Below are 22,647 nucleotides of genomic sequence, written 5' to 3' on the forward strand. Positions count from 1 at the left end.
AGCAAGTTTGAGCCTGGTTTTATTATTCTTCTTGGTGATGCTGAATGCAGCACCTGTCATCAGCGCGCTTGTAGCAAGCGTGGGTTGATGCTTCTCAAATCTTCGTTCACGAAGCCTAGCCATGATCTGTGAGACAATGGCCATAAATTAAATAGTGCTCATAAAATGAAACAGGAGAGGAGACATAAGGAAAACATTCCTCACTGGAACAGGCTGGTGAGAGGGGCTGTGCAGTGTCTGTTCTTAGCATTTCTCAAGACGGTGCTTTGCAAATCCCTGAGTGATCTGACCTGAACAGTGTCTGTTGACACTGTTCATGAGGAGGTTGATCAAGATGACCTCCTGGAGTCCATTCCTACCTTAATGATTCTCTTTCCCCTTTTGATCCATTAACAAAAGCCAATATTGCTCTTCTGCATAGCTATACTTTAGTAAGGCTATTGGAAAACAGGTTACATCTCTTTATTTTCTGTTTCATATGGAGTATGCTATTGTAGCGCTTCCTTCAAAGCAAAACTTGGAAAAAAATACATAGAAAATACATTGTTTTCAATAAGCGTACTGAAAGCTGATAAAGTCAATGTTAAGAGCTACCAAAATTTGATTTGCTCTTGTTAACTGAATTCCTGGCTTTTGGGTGTAAACTTAATGAGTCATATTCTTGTTATAGGATTACATGTAAGGTTTTCCAGTGGGATGAGGGCCTCATTCAATGTGTAAAGTGAATAGGTTCAGAGAAATTTAGTAATCATTATGTATGAAGTAATATATGAGACCAAAAGATATTTACTGAAGATACTTGAATGCCATGGAAGAGAGTGATATTCTATGCACAGTTCTGCAACAGAGTTCTTTTGTGATACTGTACAGATAAGTCCTTGAAGCACAAGTGTTGACATGCAATCAGAAATTGTGTTGTACATGTAAATAACCTGGCAAGATAAAGTATAGATTGAGAGCTGTAGTTCCTGTGTAACTGAGGCTATAAAGTGAAATGATTTGAAGAACACAAATAATACCTGCAATTTTTTTAATGTGTTTTTACCACTTGTAGAGTTGGTAAGCAAGGATTAACAGCTTTGGATCAGAGGACTCTTCAGTTCTTAATAGTGGTAATACCAGTGTGATGTGGTTTTTATTGGGAGATTTAGTTAAATTCTGTAATTTATGTAAGACAGTTAAACATTGCTAAAGATCAAAGTCCATGAAGAGTAATAATGCTTTTTTTTTTTTCCTGAGTAATTTGCATTTAAAGACAAACACAGATTATCATGGAATCAAAGAATACCTGAGTCAGGAAAGCAACTCTGCAGACCATCTAGTCCAGAGTCAGCCAGAGCAAGTGTCTTGGGACCAAGTCTAGCTGTGTTTTCAGTATCCCCAAGGATGGAGATTCCACAATCTCCTGGGCAGCTTGTTCTGTTTCTCAGTTAGCCTCATGTTTTCCCTCTTTCTGTGTTTCAATTTGTGCCACTGGCTGTTGTTCTGTCACTGGGCACAGCTGAGAAGGTTTGGCTCTATCTGTACTCACCTCTGTCAGGTGTTTATGCACATGGATGAGATCCCTGATCCTCAAGGGTGAATTGCTGGCTCATGCTCAACTTCTTGACCACCAGGACCCCCCTGGGCCCTCTCTACAGAGCTGCTTTCCAGCCAGTCAGCACCCAGCCTGCACTGGTGCATGGGGTTATTCCTGCTCAGATGCAGGATCGATCATGGAGTCATTGAACTTTTGCTTCATTCCTGAATTGTCAGAGAGCAGTGAGGGCTGGCTGGTGCCCAAGAGGGAAAAAAAAGCACACAAACACAGCAACCAAGGCAGGACAGCCAGGATCTATTTCACACTATCCCAGGAAGGGAAAAAAATGAAAAGGGTTTTAAAGGTAAATTTTGAGATGACATACTTTGTGCAGGATCAGTAATGCAATTTGTATTTTCAACAGTGCAGCCTCAAATAATACAACTTAAAAATGAAACCACTTTTGAGAATGGGAAAGCAACCCTCATCTGTGAAGCAGAAGGAGAACCTATCCCAGAGATTACTTGGAAAAGGGCCTCTGATGGAATGACTTTCTCTGAAGGTGACAAGGTAAATTTGCATTTAATGTATAAAATGTCTAAATATCTATTGCCTGGCTAATCTTCTTTTTGCAAGTGGAAAATTAATTTGGAGATAGATAATTCTAGATTCCTCTGGAATTAGAAGGAATTGCTATTTTCCGACGTAGTAAGAGAGACATGGAGATTCTAAATTTGAAATTAAAGAAAAAAAAAAAAGGCAATAAAGGTAATTCATCTCTACAGGCTTAAATTTTCATACATACATAATCCCTACTAATGGTTTCAATTTCATAATGGCTACACATAGCCCTTCCTCAGTATATTTGGACTCTGTCCAGTAATCCTCAAAATTAAGTGGAGCTTATAGATATCTAAAATTAAAAAATCTGAATAGTTTGGATTTCTTTATTTCCCACTTCATTTTTTCGTTCTATTTTTCTCTTTTTTTTTTTTTTTTTGTAGTCTTCCTAGCACAGAGGAAAAACTGAGCCTATTTTCCCATTTTTTTCCCAATTTTCATGTTTTATTACAAAAGAAAGTTGAGTAGAGATAGATTGCAGTATGACAATGAAGAAAGTCAGTTACTGTGGGAACAAGAGCTGTAATTAGATGGAATGGTGAAAGTAAAAGGGCATGGTGTGGTGTTATTCCTAACCATGTAGACAGCAAACTGTTTCTACAGAGCTCCTTTTCATTTTCCCTCTTTAAAAATAATTTTCTTTTAGTATTTGAACAAGTATTTTCTTCCTAATTTCCTGACATAAGCTACAGAATTTCTCTGTACTGGTTAAAGTAAGAGATACAATCTTTCTGGCTAACTAATTTAGAATTTTTACTCCAAATAATCAAATACAGTCTTCTTGCAGATTTTTGCATATTCTTAGCTAGTGCTTAAAAAAATCCCAAACAGTTGAAAATCTATGCAGCGATCATGCCACTGAGGGAATTACATACATAATAAGTCACTCCATTTATAGGGAATTGCTGTATATTAATGAATTATGTACTTTCATTATTTGTGTTCTGAAGGAGAATGTCTAGTCTGGTCTGCTCTCTGACTTGACCTTTCCTGGAACTGAGACACTTTCTGAGGCTCTGTCTACCATTTTCCTGCTCTGTGATTTCCATTTTGGAGCAATATAACAGTATCTATATACTATTTTTTCTAACAATTTTGCATTGAAATAAAGCACTTTCTCGTCCTTCAATATTTCCAATTAAAGGTCATCTTTCTGACCCACAGAGACTACACTTGGTTCAAAGGTTAAGAATGTGACCTCTCACTTATGTTTGAAATTGTCCTGAAATAACTTTGTTACAACAGACTGTTGAAAAGAAGAGCAAATAGCAAAAACAAGCTTAAAAATGTTGGTGCAGTTTAAACCTGAAATTTATCCAGTGCTTCTGTAGGACAGTATCACATTCTTAATTCCAACTGCAGGCGGTTAAACTGTTGCTGTAGTATTCTCTGAACTGTAGTTCAACTCAATAATACTGACAACCAGACAAAAATCTATATTCATTCCCTACCTGTGTGCTGACATACTCTATGTAGAAGATAAAAAGAGTGAGAATAAATACAGTTATGTGGTTTCCTTTGTTCTTGCCAATGAAAGAACTTTGTGTTTTGCTCATGGGAGAGTTTTTGCTGAATCTTGAAGAAATGTTCTGAAATACTGTATATGTTCTTGAGCTATAAAATATGCTGCTACATTTGCCCTGTGGTCCTCCAGCTTTAGGGTGCCAAAGGCTTGGCTTGTGCTTTCCTACCAAATTAGGTGACTAGAGAGCAAAACTGGCAATGATTTAGTTATTGAATAATTGTTGAATAATACAGCAATATTTTGTACACAGAAAGAAGAGGGAAAGGTGAATTGAAGAAAATGTGGGAAGAGAGGGAGCAACATAGAATAGTCTTAAATTGAAATTATTACTTATGTGTAATAACTTTTGAAGTAATATCCAATCACAAGACAAAATATGTTATGTATAAACTTAAAGATTATCATCTACATTCAGTGGATTCATCTTTTGAATTCTTGCCAATTTTAAAACATTCTTGGTATAAACTGCACCTTATTCAACATTTCTGTTGAATTAAGATTATCTTTAGGAGATGACTTTTTCCATAGAAGATGGAAGAACTGCTTGTGCTATAACATTAACATGATGATGAATAAAGAACACAGAAATTGCTGTTCTTACTTTTTAATTATACTCCTATTAATTTTAGTATGTACCTCCTCAATCACGTTGTTCTTGTTTTGCTAAAATGCAAACGTGCCTCATGTGGACAAGGAAGAAGGCTGAATGTGAGACCTTTCTTAGCCCACGTGGATTCAAAATGTTTTCTTTCCAGTGACAGCTCTTTTAACTGGGACGTAGGCTTTCCCGAGTTTTGAAATTATTGTGTCCTAAAGAATGGAAAATATGCACCAAACTCATAGATCAAAGAAGTAACCCATCTGGGCTTAAGGAGGATAATATTAATGAGTAAGAGCTCTGTAATTATCTCTTTGGAAAAACAGCTTTGATAAAGGATTTTCAGTACTTCAGAAGTGTGTATTTGAAAGCTGAAGCCAAGTGAGTTAAAATCAGAAGCAAAGAAGCCTTTTCCTCTCTCCTTTTATCAGTTAGCCTTTGGAATAATCTACCACATAGTGTGTATTCCCTCTTTCATTGACAATTTGAAATATAAAGATCTTTCCCTTTCTTCTGACCTCTCTTGAAAGTCAAGTAAAAGTTTTCCAGGAGGTCACATTAGATGCCCTCTGTCATCCTTCTATGGCTTTTTTAACCCATAAACACATTAGAGTGGGTGAGGCTGAGTAAATTAATGGCTGTGCATGATGGAAGGTGTTTGTTTCACCCTTAAAGGTGTGGAAATGGGGATTTAGTCCAAGACCAGAGCTTTAGCTGCTGTTTCAGTGTCAAGCCAAAACTCTGCCTCTGCTCTTCTTGTCCCCAGCTCCCCAGCACTGCATGTCCTTGCACTAATGTGCCAGCCTGGCTGTGCCCCTTCCAGCTGTGATTTGAAATGGTGTGTTCCTACAGACCACTGTGCATCCAGCAGGTCTGGCCCTTCTCCCAGGGACAAAGAGGAGGCAGGAGAAGAGTTGGGGTTTCTTTTAGAACAGAATGAAAGGCAGTGATTGGATTGGATTGGATTGGATTGGATTGGATTGGATTTGGCATAATCACCTGTAAAATGGGTTTTGGACATCCATATACATATCTACACATGTCTCTGAAGGAGAGCATATCCTGATCAGTGGTACAAAGGTGTCATTGATTCCTCTGAATCCTGCAGAACTGTGAGGGCAGAGTTTAATGCTCTACTTTCATGGTATCTAATTCTAGCAGAAATATGGAAGCTGACCAATGCTGTTTGTAATTGCCATTTCAAGCCCTGTTTTGGAATACAAATTACAATAACAAATGCGGCTTGATATGAGGCAGTGGCTCAGCAGCATGTGTCCAAAGAGACAGGTGCTTTACCCTGAAGAATTTGAGATCTAAACACACACAATGAATGAAAGAAGTCAGTACAGAGAGATCCCAGTTGGTTGTTGGATTTAAGATACGGATTTATACTGTATTTTTTACTGTACTTTGTACTGTATTTTAAATACTGAATGTCTCTCAAGTATCTTATACTGTTTTCCTTGTGTCCATAAGTTAAAAATTCCCTTATTTTTTAAGTTTATAATGACAAATTTACAGACACAGCTTGAATGATACTTGTTTCATTTACCTTCCATTGCAATAGTGTGTGTCTCTCTGTGAAATTTCCTGTTACCTTATTTATAAATATTGCAGAGTTCAGACCAATAATTAAGTTATTTTCCAAGTTTGAATTCACTTTTTATTGGCATGTAAATTGTAGCTATTTGGAACTTGTAGATTTTTTCACAGCTTTTATGATCAGGCAATAGGCAAAGGTAAAGAATTTGGGATTTGTTTTATCTTTCTCTTTGCAAAATCAACTCTGTTTTTTCCTCGAGCCTTTTAACTCCTCTTCAGCCATCACAAATCATTACAAATGATAATTAAAAAAAAAAAACAAAAAAGGCAGAATTTTTTCTCTCCCTGTATATGCTGGTTCTGCACAGAAATCCCCAGTGTTACACTGCCAATGACATATGTTGTCTTTCTGTTTAGACAGTAATGATAGTGCTTTTAAATTCTTTCTCATCAAGGATCAGGTCTTTATTTGAAATGAATCACAGAAAACATAGATGTATCTAGGGTATTTCAATTGATTCCAGGAGACATCTTTCTTTTACTGAGCTATACAAATACTTCTCTTTGTAAATAATTCTCCTTTGAATAGCTGGAAAAATGTAAGAGGCAAGTCTCTTTGTCATATTGCAGAAAATTGTTATAACTTGTTTCAACTACATATTGTGTGAAAAGCTTCTGCTTTCATAGAATCATAGAATATTTTTGTGGCTGCAATATTAGCACAGGCCTTAAGGCCAGAACAATTTATGTAGCCAGCTGCAATTAGATTTCATTATGCAATTGAGACACTCTGCAAACAATTCAGTCAGGTCTCAAAAGTTGTTCTGTTTTTAACCCACAAACAAATCTTAGTGGGCTTCACATGTTAAGGCTATGAAAACAAAAGTGTTATGACTGGAAGGGGAAGGTAAACAAATGGACTTGAGCAGCAGGGTCACCTTTAACGTTGGGTAATTAGTACTGTTGAGAACATACAGATTTTTACCCTGCAACTATGCAAATAATGGAGCACATATGAGCACTGAATAGGAGACTCTCAGGAGCCAGCTGATCCATGGAAATCTGCATATGATTTGGTGCTTCTTCATCTTTTCTATGGCATGCTCAGCTGCACTAATAGGGAGTTGGGACAAACTCTTTGGTAACTAGGAGGAGCCATAAGTGAAGTGCACAGTTTGGAGAGGTGACAGAATTTTAGTAGGAAGATTGAGTTTGGAGGAGTAGGATTGTATGCAGCTGGAAATGAAGGGCAGCCTTCCTTGGTGACCTGAGGAAGCATTCCAGTAGGAAAGCTGCAAGGAAATGTGGGTATTTGCAAGTTCTTAAGGAGCCCAATCAATCATCTTTCAGTAAAACTTTAAGGTTTTTTTCCACTGGGAAAAATTAAGTAAACAGAGATTAAGTTGTTGATTATTTAAAGAAGACAAAAAGGCAAGAAAATCTAAAATTTAATAACTCTTCTGGATTAAAAGCTGAACCTAGGGAAAGAAAGACATTTATTTAGGAACATGACTAATTTAATCAGTTATTTAATGTGATGCCTTAAATTGAGTACAAAAGTTTTATCCATTCTGTAAATGAGTAATCCTATTTCTACCAAATTTATATTTAAAATTTAAAAATTGTCTCCCATTTAATCTGTTTGTTTATGTACTACCTATGCACCAAGCAGATATTTTTGTCTACTTTCTGTGGATCATGGTGCTGTATTTACTGGCTGAAATAAAGCTGTGCAGGCTTGGAAATGGCCTTTCTTTCCCTTCCAATAATAGCTTTTCCCATTTAGTCATAAGTGTTACACTAAAGAAGAGCGAAATTATCAGGGAACTTCTTTTTGGACCAACATTTCCTGCAATATCAGGGAAACTTGGACTTGAATATTCATTCATTTCTTCCAGAACACAAAAGGTTGTTTCATGAGGTTCTGCCTATGTATCAGTTGTATTGTCCACTAATGGTTTAAGAACTTCCAAAGAGCTGTTACTTGTTTGATGAAGTAGGGATCCTGTACCTGATGATACCTTAAGTGGTGCATCCACACTTTGTAGGCTGGTGCCAGTTGGAGTTGTTATTCACTGGTAGGATATTCTCCAGAGACTTCAAAAATGTTGTGTTTTATACATGCTGACTGCACAGGTAACAAGCACAATCAATGGCACAATCAGAAGTGCAACTCTGGCAAAATGTATTTTACACTGTTAAAACCTGTCAGCAGTTTTCCTGACCTGAACTACAGTTTTTTACCCCTATATATTAAGAGAAAATAAGTCTTTAGATTTTAGGCGAAAATCTAAGCAAGTGGCCTGAATTCTATTTTTCAATGTGTTGTTTGATTTGTTTAATAAACTCTCTAGAAAGTCTGTGTAATAGTTAGTTCTTAATATTTTATTAACATACTTAGTTTGCTTAAAAAAAACCCCAAAACAACACATTTTCCTGTCACATTTTTACTGTACTATTTCTCTGTGTACATCTGTTCATAAACTGGTTTTCCTAATAATACCATTTCTCAGATTTCAAATACAGTCCTCAGATTTCAAATAGTCAAATTATGGCACTTTAACATGACAGTGATGATGTACAAAGGGAAGACTCTGCAGCATCCCTTACTGACAGATTCAGCAAACAATATTTCTTAGGACTGTGTAAGTGAATTATAGGTTTGAGCTTTGATTCTTGATCAAAATAACTCCCATCTATGCGGGACTCAGCTTCTGTTATTAAAATTTCTAAATGTTCTATAAATAATATTATCAACAATAATATGTTTTTTGTCTTTTTACAAATTCCTGCTTGTGAAAGTAAAGTTTTGACATTTATGTCAAAGAATTAGTAGCGTGTGGTAATCTTTACCTTACTGCAAGCTGATGATCTAAAATGATCTAAAAGCCCTCAGGATTATATTACTGGGTAAAAGTTGTTTGAATTATCATAGTATTCTATAAACGTTCCTCTTCTTAAAATAATATACAAAAGTGGATATTTAATATAGAAATTTGCATTAAGAATACAATTTTGTGAATATCTAGAGTCCCAAACTGAATAAATACCATTTTACCAGTGCATTTGAGATGTCTTGGTGTTACGGTCTGTTGATCAAAGTGTATTTTCTGCTTAAATTTAGAAAATGTGAAAATAAATACAGAATCTCATCAGGAAATACACTGACTTCCTTTGGAGCTTTTAAATGTAGGGATAAATAATCATAATAATAATAATCAAAGAATTAGCATATATTCTGATTGGACAAACATCACAATGTGATGTTATTTATACCATAGTTATCAGTGCTTCCCTGTCACAAATTCAGAGTCATTTCAATAACACCAGAGCTATAGCAGTCTTGTATTGAGATAAAAGTATTGCAACTTTAACCAAAAGCAATACTGTAGGCATTTAAAATTAAGAGCTCTAAGAACTTTCAGATTCATGAGTTTCTCTAAGAATTTTTAAACTTGCAGGTCATAGCCTTTAGCAAATGTGCCATAAGTATTTTTAAAAGTATGTCCAAATTACAGATAAAAATTTATGTATTTATATAATTAGATTATTCCTTTTGTCTTTATTACCTTTATCATTGTATTTGTCAAAATGTGATTGTGTGATTTGAAAATATTACATGTTCATCATTTGTCTTGTTGCAAGTGCCAAAATATTATTTTCCTGTGTTTTGTTTTGATTTTTATTTTTTTTACTCTTGAGATATCCTCAGCAAAAATATCTTTAGGTATTTTTATTGGTAACTTTGTTTCTTAACACGAGCTGCAGTATTGACATCCCCTCCGTCGTGTACCTTCATGGGTTTCAGTGGGACAACCTTCTTGTCATGGTCTTCTCCACAGGCTTCAGGAAAATCCTCTGCTCCAGCACTTGGGGCATCTCCTCCTCCCACCTTGGTGTCAGCAGGACTGTTTCTCATGCTTTTTTCCTTGCTCGTCTTTTTTCTCCCCTTCCTCATCCAGAAACTGATTACTTTCCTCCAGGTCCCAGTCTCCCCTCCCAATTTGCCTGTGTACCAGAGAATCCTAAAGCTATGACTAATAAGTTAGCTGAAATTAATGTAACCTCGTGGTCTCTTTGATTTATGTGTTGTTGCAGATCTGTTTCTCCAGTGATGTACTATACATAACTTCTGATAATTTCATTCAATAATATATACTCCTTGAGTTTCCAACCTGTGCAGTTGAGTAGGCAAGGCTGTAAGCTGGCTGGAAATAAGCAATAGATTGGTTCAAAGGTTTTGTTTCTCAGTGATATTTTCCCCTGAAGCACAACATGTGCTGCCACGTTGCAACCTTTGCTTTCCAACTTGTGTCACACTTTAATAGGAGGACATTATTCCGTAATGATTTCCATCCAATTTGGCTGATATGTCCAGTATGATCTTTTACTTATAGGCATACTTATATATAAATTTAGAAATGTGAATAGAGAAAGTGTGTTGGATACCAATTAAGTAAGTAGAAAGCTAATATCCTTTCAGATAGGTGCAGGTTAGCTCACTTTCTCCATTTTGCTTGCTACTGCAATAATTTCCTTTTGTTTCTTTAGTTGCAAAAAGCCCTACAGAACTATCAGGGTTTGTGAGTGAAGACTGTTTGATCTGTGTGGTCAGCATCTGTATCCTGCTGACAATTCCCTTCTCCTCGTGACTCGAATTCTGCATTTCTGGCTTTCTGTGACTTTCCTTCCCCTAAGCAAGCCTTGTTTCTTGCATTTGCCCCTGCAGGGCTCCACCTCCCCCCGGTTTCCAGACAGACTTCCTATCTTCTGTCTAGCCTTAGTCATTTTAATAAAATATGCATCAACTTTGCAATAAACTGGAAGGGATCCCAAACTGCATACAACTACTGAACAAACCAGAAACTCAAATTATGATTTATTTCTCTTTTCCCAAACAAAGCACACATTTTGCTGCCCTGTGTTATATCTGCATACCTTCCCCACATCATCCAGTCCTGCAGCTAAAGCTAAACTTTGCCATGGTTTGCACCTGAATTCTGTGAAAGTGAAATGAAGGCATGTATACATGAATTAAACTCTGAGATTTATTCAGTAGTATTAATTCTGAAGGCTGCTATACATTCCTATAGAACAATTTTGTGAGCAGGACAGGCATACAACCTGTGTTTATCTAAGAGTTTATCATTGGTCCAAGTAATATGTTATCAGTTTAAACAAAATAAACCAAGAAATTATGCTTAGTCCAGTTATGACTTGAACACTTTAATCTGAGTTATCTAAGTAATAAAGGGGGGGGGATAACATTACAGTAAAAATTGGCATACAAAAGTTTCCTGGTTTTCTTTTCCTTGTTATAGTCACCCTTCCAGTATTCTCTAGAGACCTACTTTGTCTTCATATGTGTCCAGCCACAGGTTGTTTTGGTTTCTTTGCTTTTTATTTTTCCCTGTGTTTTCACCTGTTAGTCACTAAAGTTACACAACTGCATCCTCCAGTCCCAATCAAAATAGGGAACTAATGTTTTCTAGTTAGATCTTTGCCACACAAAGTACTTAGTGCAGAGCTAAGTGGAAACAAATTTGGGTATTTACCTGGTGACAAGGGACTTGCATTCATAAAATAAATTAAAATCACCTCAGATCAAGGCAGCCTCTGTCAAGGCCCAAGAACCTGCACTGTAACAGTGCTTTTCCTAGTAATAGGAAAATCATACAGGGTTCAAATCTCTGCCTGAAGGAAAGTTTTATATCTCTCTCTCTAGACAGTGGGGTGTAATTTCACAATACTAGTTACTTCCACAGCTGAAGTAATATTTACTTCAGATTTGAACTGACCCAAACAGAAACATGACCAGATTGAAGTTCCTAGTCAGAATCATAGGATCAACTAGGTAGGAAAAGCCCTCTGAGATGACTGAGTCCAACCATGCTTGTTGCAACTAATGCTGTGTATATATAATAGTGATAATTCTTGTCCAGGTGCCCAGAGACTGAGTAATAAATGAAGATTAAATTCTGGCAAATCACAGTATTTTAAGTCTGAGCGATCCAAGATCCCACACGGACATGTGTTTGGAGCCTTGTGCTATGCTACAGTCTTCCCTTATTTATCCTTGGCAGAAAGACCTTGTGACTCCAATTTGCAGGGCAGTTATCATTTTAGAGATTTACAGAGCTGTGAGCTTTACAAAGCATTATCTGTGTCTCACTCTCTTTTATTCAAAGAATCAAGCTACAATAAGATTTGATTGTCTAAACTAAAATGTAATTGTATAGTAAAATCATTATTTTTAGTGGCTGTTTTATGTGAGGTCTGTACTGAATAAGAATATTGTACTTGATGGGGTTATTCCTGAAGTTTTGCTGGGCTGAATCCATCTGAGACCTGTGTTAATGGCATTACAGCAGTGTTGGAGTAGGTTCAGAACAGCAACATTCTTAGGAATAAAACCACTGGATACAGTATTTATGAGTGAGGCAGAATTTGTAATTGCAACGTACAGATGTAATTATTACAGTTGTAATATTTCTGCTATACTTATAAACACTCATTTGTAGTTACTATTGTTGTTTTTCATGGCCAACACTAATGCTTGTTTTGCTCCACAAGTTTTTTTCATATGATGCTACTATTTTTGCCGTTAAAAGTCATCAGTCATTTCTTTCAAGTGCTTTGCATCTTTAGCAGAAGTAATCTAGAGTGGCTGATCACCATATTTTCTCTCTTTATTATTTTTCTTTCACACTCATTTATGAGTAAAAACCAGTCAATGAAAGTTTAGTTTTCAGTGTCATGTCTTAGTGGTTGTTGTATGGGATATCATGTGTCATCTCATTGCATAATGACTTAAGTTTGAAATTCCAGCAGGAATCAATGAAATATCAATCCGTTCATAATTTCAAAAAGTTGTATGAAGCATTCAAGAACACATTTTTTTCCTGAGACTGTACATGCTGCCTAACAACCTGCATAGAACCTGCTACTGTTTCCAATCTGAATTCTTTAAGAGTAACTCCTGTGTCATCAGTTGAACAGAAAATCAAAAGAACAGTTGGGTTTTTTCTTCAATATTAAGGTTTTTTTTGTGATTTCCCTGGTGTTACACTATATATCTGCAAACAATAGGTTCTTCAATAATTTCTTCTTTGTGGAAAACCAAATTCCTAAGAAATTCAGGAATTTGCAGCATGCTGACATATATATTTAACAAGCTGCAGTTCTAAAAGTATCGCAAGGTCTCCTATAAAAATCACTGAAGTCCAAGACACTACTGTAGCATTATTCTGATTCACTGGACATTAAGGCATATGCACATAGCAATACTCTGGAATTTTCTGCTGTCTCCAACAGGTGCATGGATAGAATACATTTACCTGAAGAGAATGGGAAATATTGTGAATATGCCATCCATAATCCAGAAGGGAGCTTCCATCAGCTTCTACACGATGATGGCTGTTGTGACTAACAGCCCTTTCTCTCATCATCAAAGGTAGATTTTCAGACTAGGAACTGCTGCTCACGTGCATTTTATAGACTTCTGGAATTTTATCATCATTTAGTATCAGCATGTCAGGTTGCAGTTCTTATCTTTCATGCTGCTTCAAGAAACGTTTTCACAAGCAATTACGATCTGCTTAAATCTCCCATATGAAAAGTGTCAGCCTGAAGTGTATGACCTCAAGTGTTCCTCTCATGTGGATAACAACACAACCTGAAATCAGAAAACTTACTAAAAAAACTGTGATTCATGAAATTCTAAAGATGATTCTGTTATTCAGTCTTTGTTTTCTCCTTGAAAATTTAGTAATGTATACTGGGAACATGACCATGACAACACAATGAGTTGGCAATTTTTGACAATTTGGTCTGAAGAAGGAAGAGTCAGGATTTTTTCAACCCTTCCCCCCTGCAATGTGAGGATCTTCAACGATATTCATCTGAAACAGATCCTTTGGAGGAAATTTAAAAAGACCTGCAGTTTTTACTGAAGTTACACGTTCTTATAATGACTTTTCTTTAGTATATGGCTCCATGTTTTGCAAAAGAAACAAGAATCTCAATTCTAAGCCATTGTTTCTTCACCATTTCTGTTGTTAATATGTGCAATGCACATCCAAAATAATACTAAAATACACAAGGTGTTGGAAGACATATTTGGTAAATATTTGACAGGCAAAACTGACCCATAGCATTGTATCTATGGACAATAATGGCACTTTTTGGTCACAAATAAGTTTTAAACACTAGAAGAAAAAAAATTAAAGGTATTCAACTGGTCTGGATTCTAAATGTAGGGATTTTTTGCTTGCAGTCTTGCACTTGGACTTCAGGGTTAAAGGAGTACTTCAGTCAGCCAGATGGTAAACTCTGTAGGAAGGAATTCAGCTACTCAAACCATCCAAGTAATATTAGCAAAATCCAGCTACAAATGAATCACCAATTTCTGCAACTCTTCTCACCTTCCATTCTTGTTTTCAGCCAACTCAAAATGCAAGTTCTGGCAGACAAACAGCTTCATCTCATTTGGTGCTACATTTTCTCAGTGGGAGCTGGAGAAGTGGCTGGTAATTCAAACTCATCCACTAACCACAGCATCTACCTCTGCCCAAGTACAGCTTTGTACAGTTGTAAATGAATGACAACCTCCAAGCATCACAATCAGCTAATTGTCCCCTTCTGAGTAATTACACTGATTTTACTACAGTGGCAATGGAATTCTGCAGATTGAACACTCCATGATACCTGAATAAGTTATTCTGTCCCAGAAGCTGTTCTTGTTGCCTTTTGGATGTTATTGTCTCATCACTTCCCTGTTCTCTCTGCATGTTGAACCCTTGAAATGCAGAGTTGTGATTGCTCTGATGCTGCCTTGGGATTATAATTTTGAAGCTGTGCAAAGATCGGTCAAATCAGCGTCAATTTGGGAATATTCACACATGGAACTACAAATCATGTGAGACATTTGGGAAGCAAAAGCATGACAGAAAAACTCAAGGAATAGAATAGCATATGTGTCAGGACAAGAATTTTATCAAACCTGAAAATAAATGGATACTTCCCATTTTTTACTTCCCATTAGTGTAGGGTTTAGCTACATATTCTAAGTAGGAATAATATTTGCAAGTGCAGAAAGTTTTCACTTTTTCTTTTTTTTTCAGAAGGTACTTTTTATATTTCAGTGGTGTCATGCATAATTCTACTTGGAGACCTCTATAGACGAGTTTTCTTTGACAATGATTGCTATCAGTATTCAAAACTGAAGCTGTTTTTCTTTTAAATATTAAAATCATAATCGATGGAATGGAGTTTTTATGTGGATTAGGTCACAAAGTGACTTCACCTGACTTCACTATCAAAGTCTCTGATGAAGATTTGTCATTTGTGTTTTAGCTTTATGCTCATAATGAGGTCTTGGGGGGGGGTTAAAAAAAACACCACTAAAGCCTCAAAACCCTCACTTTTATTTATGAATTCTATGAAATTCTCTAATTAACATTTATGATGAAAAATATTTTGATTTCTTAAGATTTTATTATGATTTTCAAGATGCTGTAAAAAGGTGATTTCTGAAGACTTTGTCGTTCTTCCCATGTTTTAGAGTGTAAGTGCCTGTTAACAGACTTTCTAATTGATCTTTCTAAAGAATATGTATATCTGTATGGAAGTGTGTTGTCCACGTATGTTTTCAGACCTCAATGGCTAGTCATGCTCCAGGATGGAGGATTAATTCAATGAATGAGCACAAATAATGAATATTAGACCACAGAGACTATTCTGATTGTCTAAGGTTTTGTTTTGTATAATTTTATACTCTTTATTATTACTAAGAAATAAAAGCACAGATACTCAATCTGACAGAAGACAGCATAATATGTATTCTACATCTCTCCCACTATAATATTTGAAAGGAAACATTTAGTAGGTGTCCATTATTATTTCAGGCAGACTTGAGAGTTACTGACATTACTGATTTATAGAGATTAGGTCTATGTTTTGATTTGTCCCCATTGGCAGCTCCAAGGCTTTTTTCCTGATGGGAGTTTCTTCTGAGGATTACTGGGCAGGTGCAAAGTACTTGGTGTTCCTATGTGGGCTGTCTCTTCCTCTCCATGTTGTGGTGTTTTATGATGCCAGACACGGTGCTAACATGTGCTCTCCATGATTACTGCAGGGGAGAAATAAACCTTAGAAAGATTTTACCAAAGGTTTTAAAGTTCTGGTGGGTGCAAACCCCAAGGTTAATGTTGCTTCTGTTTGGAAATGTGTATTTGCTGTTCAAGGTTAAATAGGAACACTGACATTATGGATCCACATCTCTATTAACTGACTTACACCATAAAGCAGTTTAATACAACCATACTAGTATTTTTGAAGTACTTGTGGAAAATTCATCATACTAACTACCATTTTTCATTTGCATGTGTCAGTCTCCAGCATATTATGGGAATCCTCTCATAGACCTAGACTCTTGCTTCAAAAGATTGCCTTTAATTAATTAATTTATTTTTAAAAGGAATGTTCTTGGTCTGCATTTGCACTGTTTTTCTTAATGTGTTTCTGTGTTCAGGAATGTCAGCCTATCAGTGTATTTTTAATCAGGTATTGCACCCCATTTGCAGAAAAAAAAAAAGGAGTTGAACACTATCTGCAGAATAGGTCCAGGGAACAGGTCTTGTTAAACTGTTCATGAAAGATGTCCCATTATGAGCAATGTAGTAGAAGACATCTAATACATTTTTTATTAATAGGTAGCAATTTCAATGGGGCAGCTTTGAAAAAGTAGAAATTATATGTAGGAGATGCATAATTTTATGACAACTGAAGTGAAATTTTCTTGCCAACAATAGCTGTTTTATTTATTTTTATGGACTTTGAACCTAGTAAATCCCTCGGTTTCTTACCTTATTCTCTTATGAGAATTAAATGATATGGTTGTACAAAAATCTCCTATAATTCAGAGTATTTATTAGTTTGGGTTTTGTCCTAACTATATATCTGAGATATAATATGTCATCTATATTTGAATTGGAGAATGCAAAAACATAGGAAAGTTATTTTGGGTACAGTTAATATTTTTTCCAGCAATACTAAAAAATAAATAAACTAGAACAAGATTGAAAAAATACTGTAAAAACTATTTATTTTAAGGACCTTTGTGCTTATTTTCATTATTAGTTTCTTTTATAATATGAATTAACACTCATATCTGTGTGAATAGTGAATTAAAGTGCTTCAAATTAGTAATGAACTGATGAATCATTAATACAGTATTTACTACTTTATGATTCATAGTCTCAGGTTGTTTCACAGTTTTAAGTGTATCTTCTTCGGGAAATATCTGTCATCAAAGTAAAATCAGAAATTAAATTGCTGAAGTGTATTTACATATTAGGTGGGAATAATGTAAATTGACCATGGTATTGCATGAAAAAAGAAGCAAATAATCCATAGGGAAATAATTCTCTAATTAGCTATGTCATAGAAAGTACTTGTTATATCACTTAATATTTTATCTTGAAGAAATTGCTTTTTAATTATCTCAAGAATTCCCTCCAAAAGCCATGATATTCATTACTGTAACATGTTTACAAATAGCATCATAACTTTTCCTTTTTTAAGCATATAATGGAAAAAGAATTTTCAGTATTAGAAATTACATAAATGACAGCTAAGTGGTCTTAGTTACTAATTTTTATCAATCCAGAGGGTGTTTTGTTTGCTCTTGCATTAGAATTCCATATCTCTAATTTATGTATCTATGCTGAGAGGAGTTCACAGGAAACAGAATTCAGTGTTCTTGGATTCTGACATGGGATCAGAATACTTTTCTTTCCATGTAAATAGTGATAAACAGAATGCTTTATCTGACTGCTTTCCATCAAATATTTTAAGATCTTAATTGTGTGTTTTTTCCTGTATTAAGTAAAAAAACCAGTTGTACTGAGTTAAATGCTCAGCCACTTAAATATCAGCTGCCACGGTGAGTATTTAGTGTAAAAAGCAGTAAAATACAGAGTGTGTACTATAGAATTGAACATTAAATCTGTTTCAAGTTTAAATGTGATCCAATTAAATAGTTACTAATTTTCCCTCCCTTTTCCACCTTGCTTAAGGGAAACAAACAAACAAACAAACAAACCTACAACAAATTTCCCAAAGGTTTCCCAGAGAAGTTGTGGATAGCCCATCCCTGGAAGCGTTCAGTGCCAGGTTAGATGGAGCTCTGAGCAACCTGGTCTAGTGGAAAGTGTCCTTTTCCATGGCGGGGGGTTTGGAACGAGATGATCTTAAAGGTTCCCTCCAACCCAAACCATTCCATGATTCTATTAGTAAAGAGCAGGACTAAATTGAAAATAACTTTTTTTTCCTCAGGTATGCTACTCTATGAAGGTGTAAGTGTCGAGCAGAGGACTTTTTTTAAATTTTTAATTATTTTATTCAGTTGTCCCCAATATTTGTATACACTTTGAAGTAAAATAATTTTTTCTGGGGGGGAGAGTTTTTATGGATAAGAATTTTTATGAAGTTGCTAAGTATAAAATTTATGCTCTAGAAAATTGGAAGCCAAAATTATTTTTCTCTCTTGACCTTTTCCATGCAATGATATGGAACTGAAATCCAGAACTTCCAGTTGCATTTATGGTTTAAAGTTTTTATTGTGAGTTTCTGACTAGAAAATGTGAATTGTGAAAATAAATCTATTATTGGATTTGTGGTTTGGTTGTTGTCTAAAGGGGTTATTTCTATCCAGTTTCACAGCTGCATTTTTGAGGACCAGAGAGATAATGCTAAGTGTAATCTAAGATATAATGATCTTACATGAATGCATTTTCATTAACTTCATAACACAGTGAGTGAGATTATAAAGAAGTTTTGATTATGGAGTTCACTCTTGAAGTCATAAGTTGATATATTTTGTGGTTTCTCTTGACAATGTTCCTTTAAGCATGTACTTATTCCCTTGATTATAGTGCCTAGAAACAGAACATATTTTTCTACATTTTTTTTTAATTTATTTGGAAAATTTAGAAGTTGCTTATCTGTCAGTAATAACTTCACCACAGGTGAAGAGATGCTTTCAGTCATTCTTATCAATGGTGTTTAATATATAAATTATACATTGATATACATATATAAATATATAAAACCTTCTTTTTTCCTGAATCAATGTAAACAGAGCCCAGATGGCCGTATAGAAGTCAAAGGGCAGCATGGAAAATCGTCACTGCATATTAAAGATGTGAAGTTGTCAGATTCAGGGAGATATGACTGTGAAGCTGCAAGTAGAATTGGTGGGCACCAAAAGAGCATGTACCTTGATATTGAATGTAAGTTCTAATATTTTGTTTTCTCTTTTAAATTTGTTTTAAAAGGAAAAAAAAAAAAAGTACATTCTTAATGGAAGGTCATTTTTTCATGGTAATTTGTATTTCAATTTGCATAAATATAGAAAGCATGTGCTGTAGATTGTTATTCTGAAGAGGAATCCTGTCTTTTCTGAAGTTGATAAGAGCCTTGTCGGTGATTTAAGCAGACAGGATTTCATCTGAAATCATATTCCAGTGGTATTACCCACTAACTTAAGGTTAAGCTTAATAGTTTCAAATCTTTGGGCTTGCTGAGACTGCTGGGGATGAAAAGTGTTCAGCAGGATAAGGTAAGGACTGATTTGAGCAGCAGTTCAGTCTTGAGCTTAACCTTCCAAGATTCAACAAAGTCTTTTTTTTTTTTTCCTTTTCCCACCTAGTTCTCTCATTTACTAATCCTTAAAAAGTACTTGTCCCTGTTATAACCCCTGCCAGAGTTATCAAGTTGGTGACAATCTCTTTTACAGATTGTCTTTATTCAAAGCCCTTGAATAAAAAATAAAAAACTAGAGTCTGATGCTTTAGAAGCCAATCAGAGGATATAAATCTGAAATATAAAAAAACCTACTGGAAAATTGTCTCTTCAAACTGTACTTCAAATTCATGTGCAAAGGTCTTCGAAAAATGAAAAAAAAAAAAGCAAAACAACTTCTTCATTTCTATTTCATTGTTGTTCCATTTTTGTAGAGATTTTCTAGATGTTTCTAGATGTTTCCAATAAATTTCCAATATACTCTGAGCAAGCCTGTTTAAACTGAGTCTCTGAACAGAAAAAATCTTTCCAATGGGAGGACAGAAGCTGGAATACGATGTGTGGCACAGAAATATAAGTAAGGATTACAGACCACTGAGTGATTTACTGGGGAGTTCTGAAAGGGACTTCAGCATGCATTTGTGTGTTCCATCTTTTTGGCAGGGGAGCAAGCGCATTGTGGCGTAGGAAATAAATCTGAAAGGAAAAAAAAGAATGGTCAAAAAAGAATGGTTAGGAATGGAGAGATTTGCCAACTCAGAAGACCTAAGAAGTAAATACAGTGTTTATTAATAGCTTTAACATAGCTAGTCTTCAATAGTCACATAAAGGTATTTGAACTTTGCAAAATATTATTTTGGGAACATATTAATTTGCTATTTTTATGAATGCTATTTGCTATTAATTAGTGCACTAGTAATTACTTATATATATGTAAAGGAAAAAAACTAGATAAAAATGCAAATTCAGTGAAGTTTTTAGAACTTTTCTGTGAAATCCTGCCTACTCTTCACATACTGGTAAAATATATATCCTTTGATTATGGCTATATAGCTACTGTGCCTTAAAATTAAATATTAATACACTTTATATTCAGAAGAGAGAGATGTGATGCACCCCATGTTATAAAACATGGACGATTGAAACTTAAAAATTTATTAGCAACACAGAATCCATTCCAAAGGGCATGACAAAATCTTTGCATTGATACAATATATTATTATAATCTAAAACACCTTTATGAGTAAAAGTTTTAGAAGGGATGGTAAGAATTTAAAAGTAACATAGTCTCATACTAGTATGGCAGAATTAATTTTGAATGTGTGTGTGAACAATCAAATATAGTGTATGAGAAAATGGAATAATTTAAAGTCTGAATTTATGCCTTGGTAGACAATTTTTGATACAGCACAAAATTTTCTACACTTCAAAGGAAACACAATTTATAAAGAACATAGAAATATTATTCTATTGTCAGAGACATCGCACATTGTAATGATTATTTTTAATGTATAACACAAGATTTGTATTATGACATGTCTAAAACTGGAGGTTTAAGATTTAAATAATTAACTGCTAATGAGGTTTAAACCAATTTTTTCCAGCACAGGTGTTTGAATAACAGAAATACAAATTTCCTCAAATCCTTTATGTCAGGAGTTTTATAATGCAACAAAAATATTTCTGGGGTGATATAATTGAGGTCTGTCTCCATTCATTTTCTGATTAATGAGTTAGAGAAATATTTTGCTTTCCTTTGCAAATAACTTTACACTGCTACATGAACTGCAAGTATAACTTATTTATCTTGCCCAGGAAAGAAAACATTTGTCTTAATGTTGAAGAATTCTTCTGCTCTTTAAAATAGTCTCTTCAAGAGGAAGTGTCTTCTTTCCAGCCCCATCTCCCATCAGTCAAGTCTCTGTCATAAACTTCTGTGATGAAACAGCCTCTTCAAAGAATCTTTCAGCACCTCATTACCACCATTTCCTTCTAGTGCCGTGTTGTCCTTTGACAAGTGCCAACAGTCCTTTTCTCCACTAAAAATACCTTCTTTTATGCAGCAGGTGCCAGAGTTATCCCTCATTCCAGTTATTACACATCATAAGTTGCAGGCCAGGGAGTTTCAGCAAAAGTTACGGGTTCAAAAACCAGACAACTAATTTGTGGGTTTGTAGCAAACTGGTAAAAACAGGGAGGATTGCTACAAGATTTGATGAAGCCAGTTTCAAATAGATGATCTGATTCTCTTTGTAATAGTTTCTAAGTGGTATTTTTTCAGCATATTAACTGCAGTTACAAACATTGTTATCAGGGCTTCTAGATTTCTTTTTTCTCAAATATTCATTTACAAAATTGCATTAAAAGTTTCAAAATATTTTAATTTTCTCTTCTGTTATTTTTGTTGTGTTCTCTTCAAAACCAGTTTTGAGAGGCATTTTTTTCAGATATGGCTGACTCTTTCAGTTAAGCCATTTCAGTGGAGTTTTTTATTATTTTTAATAATATTCTTGTATAAAGCTCAGTATCTATTTTAAAATGAAAATATAAATCAATAAGCAGGACTTAATTTTTATATGTGTTCTTAATTTCTAGATGGAACCAATCAATGCACCTATGCCTTTATGCAAGTTAGCAACAAAGCCAATGCAGTTTCCTTTGCATGTTTTTATATATTTGACAGTCTGTGTAGTCAGGACAGGAGTGTGGTTCCATCACATCCTTAAATGTCAGTGCAGTCAAACAGGTCTAATGGAGGCACAGAGTGCTCTGGTGTCACTGTCTCATCTTTTTATTCACTGACCCCTATCAGGGACCTAAACTGACAGTAGGATTACACAGTTTCCATATTTTATCCTTGTTCTCTGTTGGGGATGTTCTTGATGATAAGAGCAGTTCTGCGGAACAGGAAGAGATTATCAGGTTTGATACCAACTGGGTACGGTTAGCCCTGCCTTTTATCTCAAGTAAGTGCTAAGCAGACATGAAGTGTAGGGAACCCAGGGGCATTTAGAAGGATTTCTTCCTACAAAGTCATCTTTGCATTTAGTTTTTCGCATATAAAGTAATTTTATATATATGCATATATATATATATATACGTATTCCTGAGAGTAAGTATGAGAATAAATCAAAACTACATCAAAAATAAAGGTATAATTTGTAAATGCTCTTTGCTAATGGATTTCATTAACTGCAAAATTTCATTGTAGAAATGAAGCCTAGTGTGTATTGGATGATAATAGAAATAACACATCCT

General features: G+C 35.1%; 1 protein-coding gene across 2 annotated transcripts in view; it reads left to right on the forward strand.

Annotated features, from left to right (window-relative positions):
- NCAM2 (neural cell adhesion molecule 2) overlaps positions 1–22,647 on the forward strand; it is a 270,726-nt gene that overhangs the window by 160,319 nt on the left and 87,760 nt on the right. For both annotated transcript variants that reach the window (XM_050331536.1, XM_050331537.1), the window contains exons 8-9: positions 1,944–2,089; positions 18,947–19,097. In XM_050331536.1, coding sequence (XP_050187493.1) covers positions 1,944–2,089; positions 18,947–19,097 — 297 coding nt within the window. The remainder of the gene's footprint in view (positions 1–1,943; positions 2,090–18,946; positions 19,098–22,647) is intronic.

This window comes from Myiozetetes cayanensis, unplaced genomic scaffold (genome assembly GCF_022539395.1).
Source record: "Myiozetetes cayanensis isolate MyiCay16 unplaced genomic scaffold, myiCay2020 scf5-8, whole genome shotgun sequence".
NCBI lineage: Eukaryota > Metazoa > Chordata > Aves > Passeriformes > Tyrannidae > Myiozetetes > Myiozetetes cayanensis.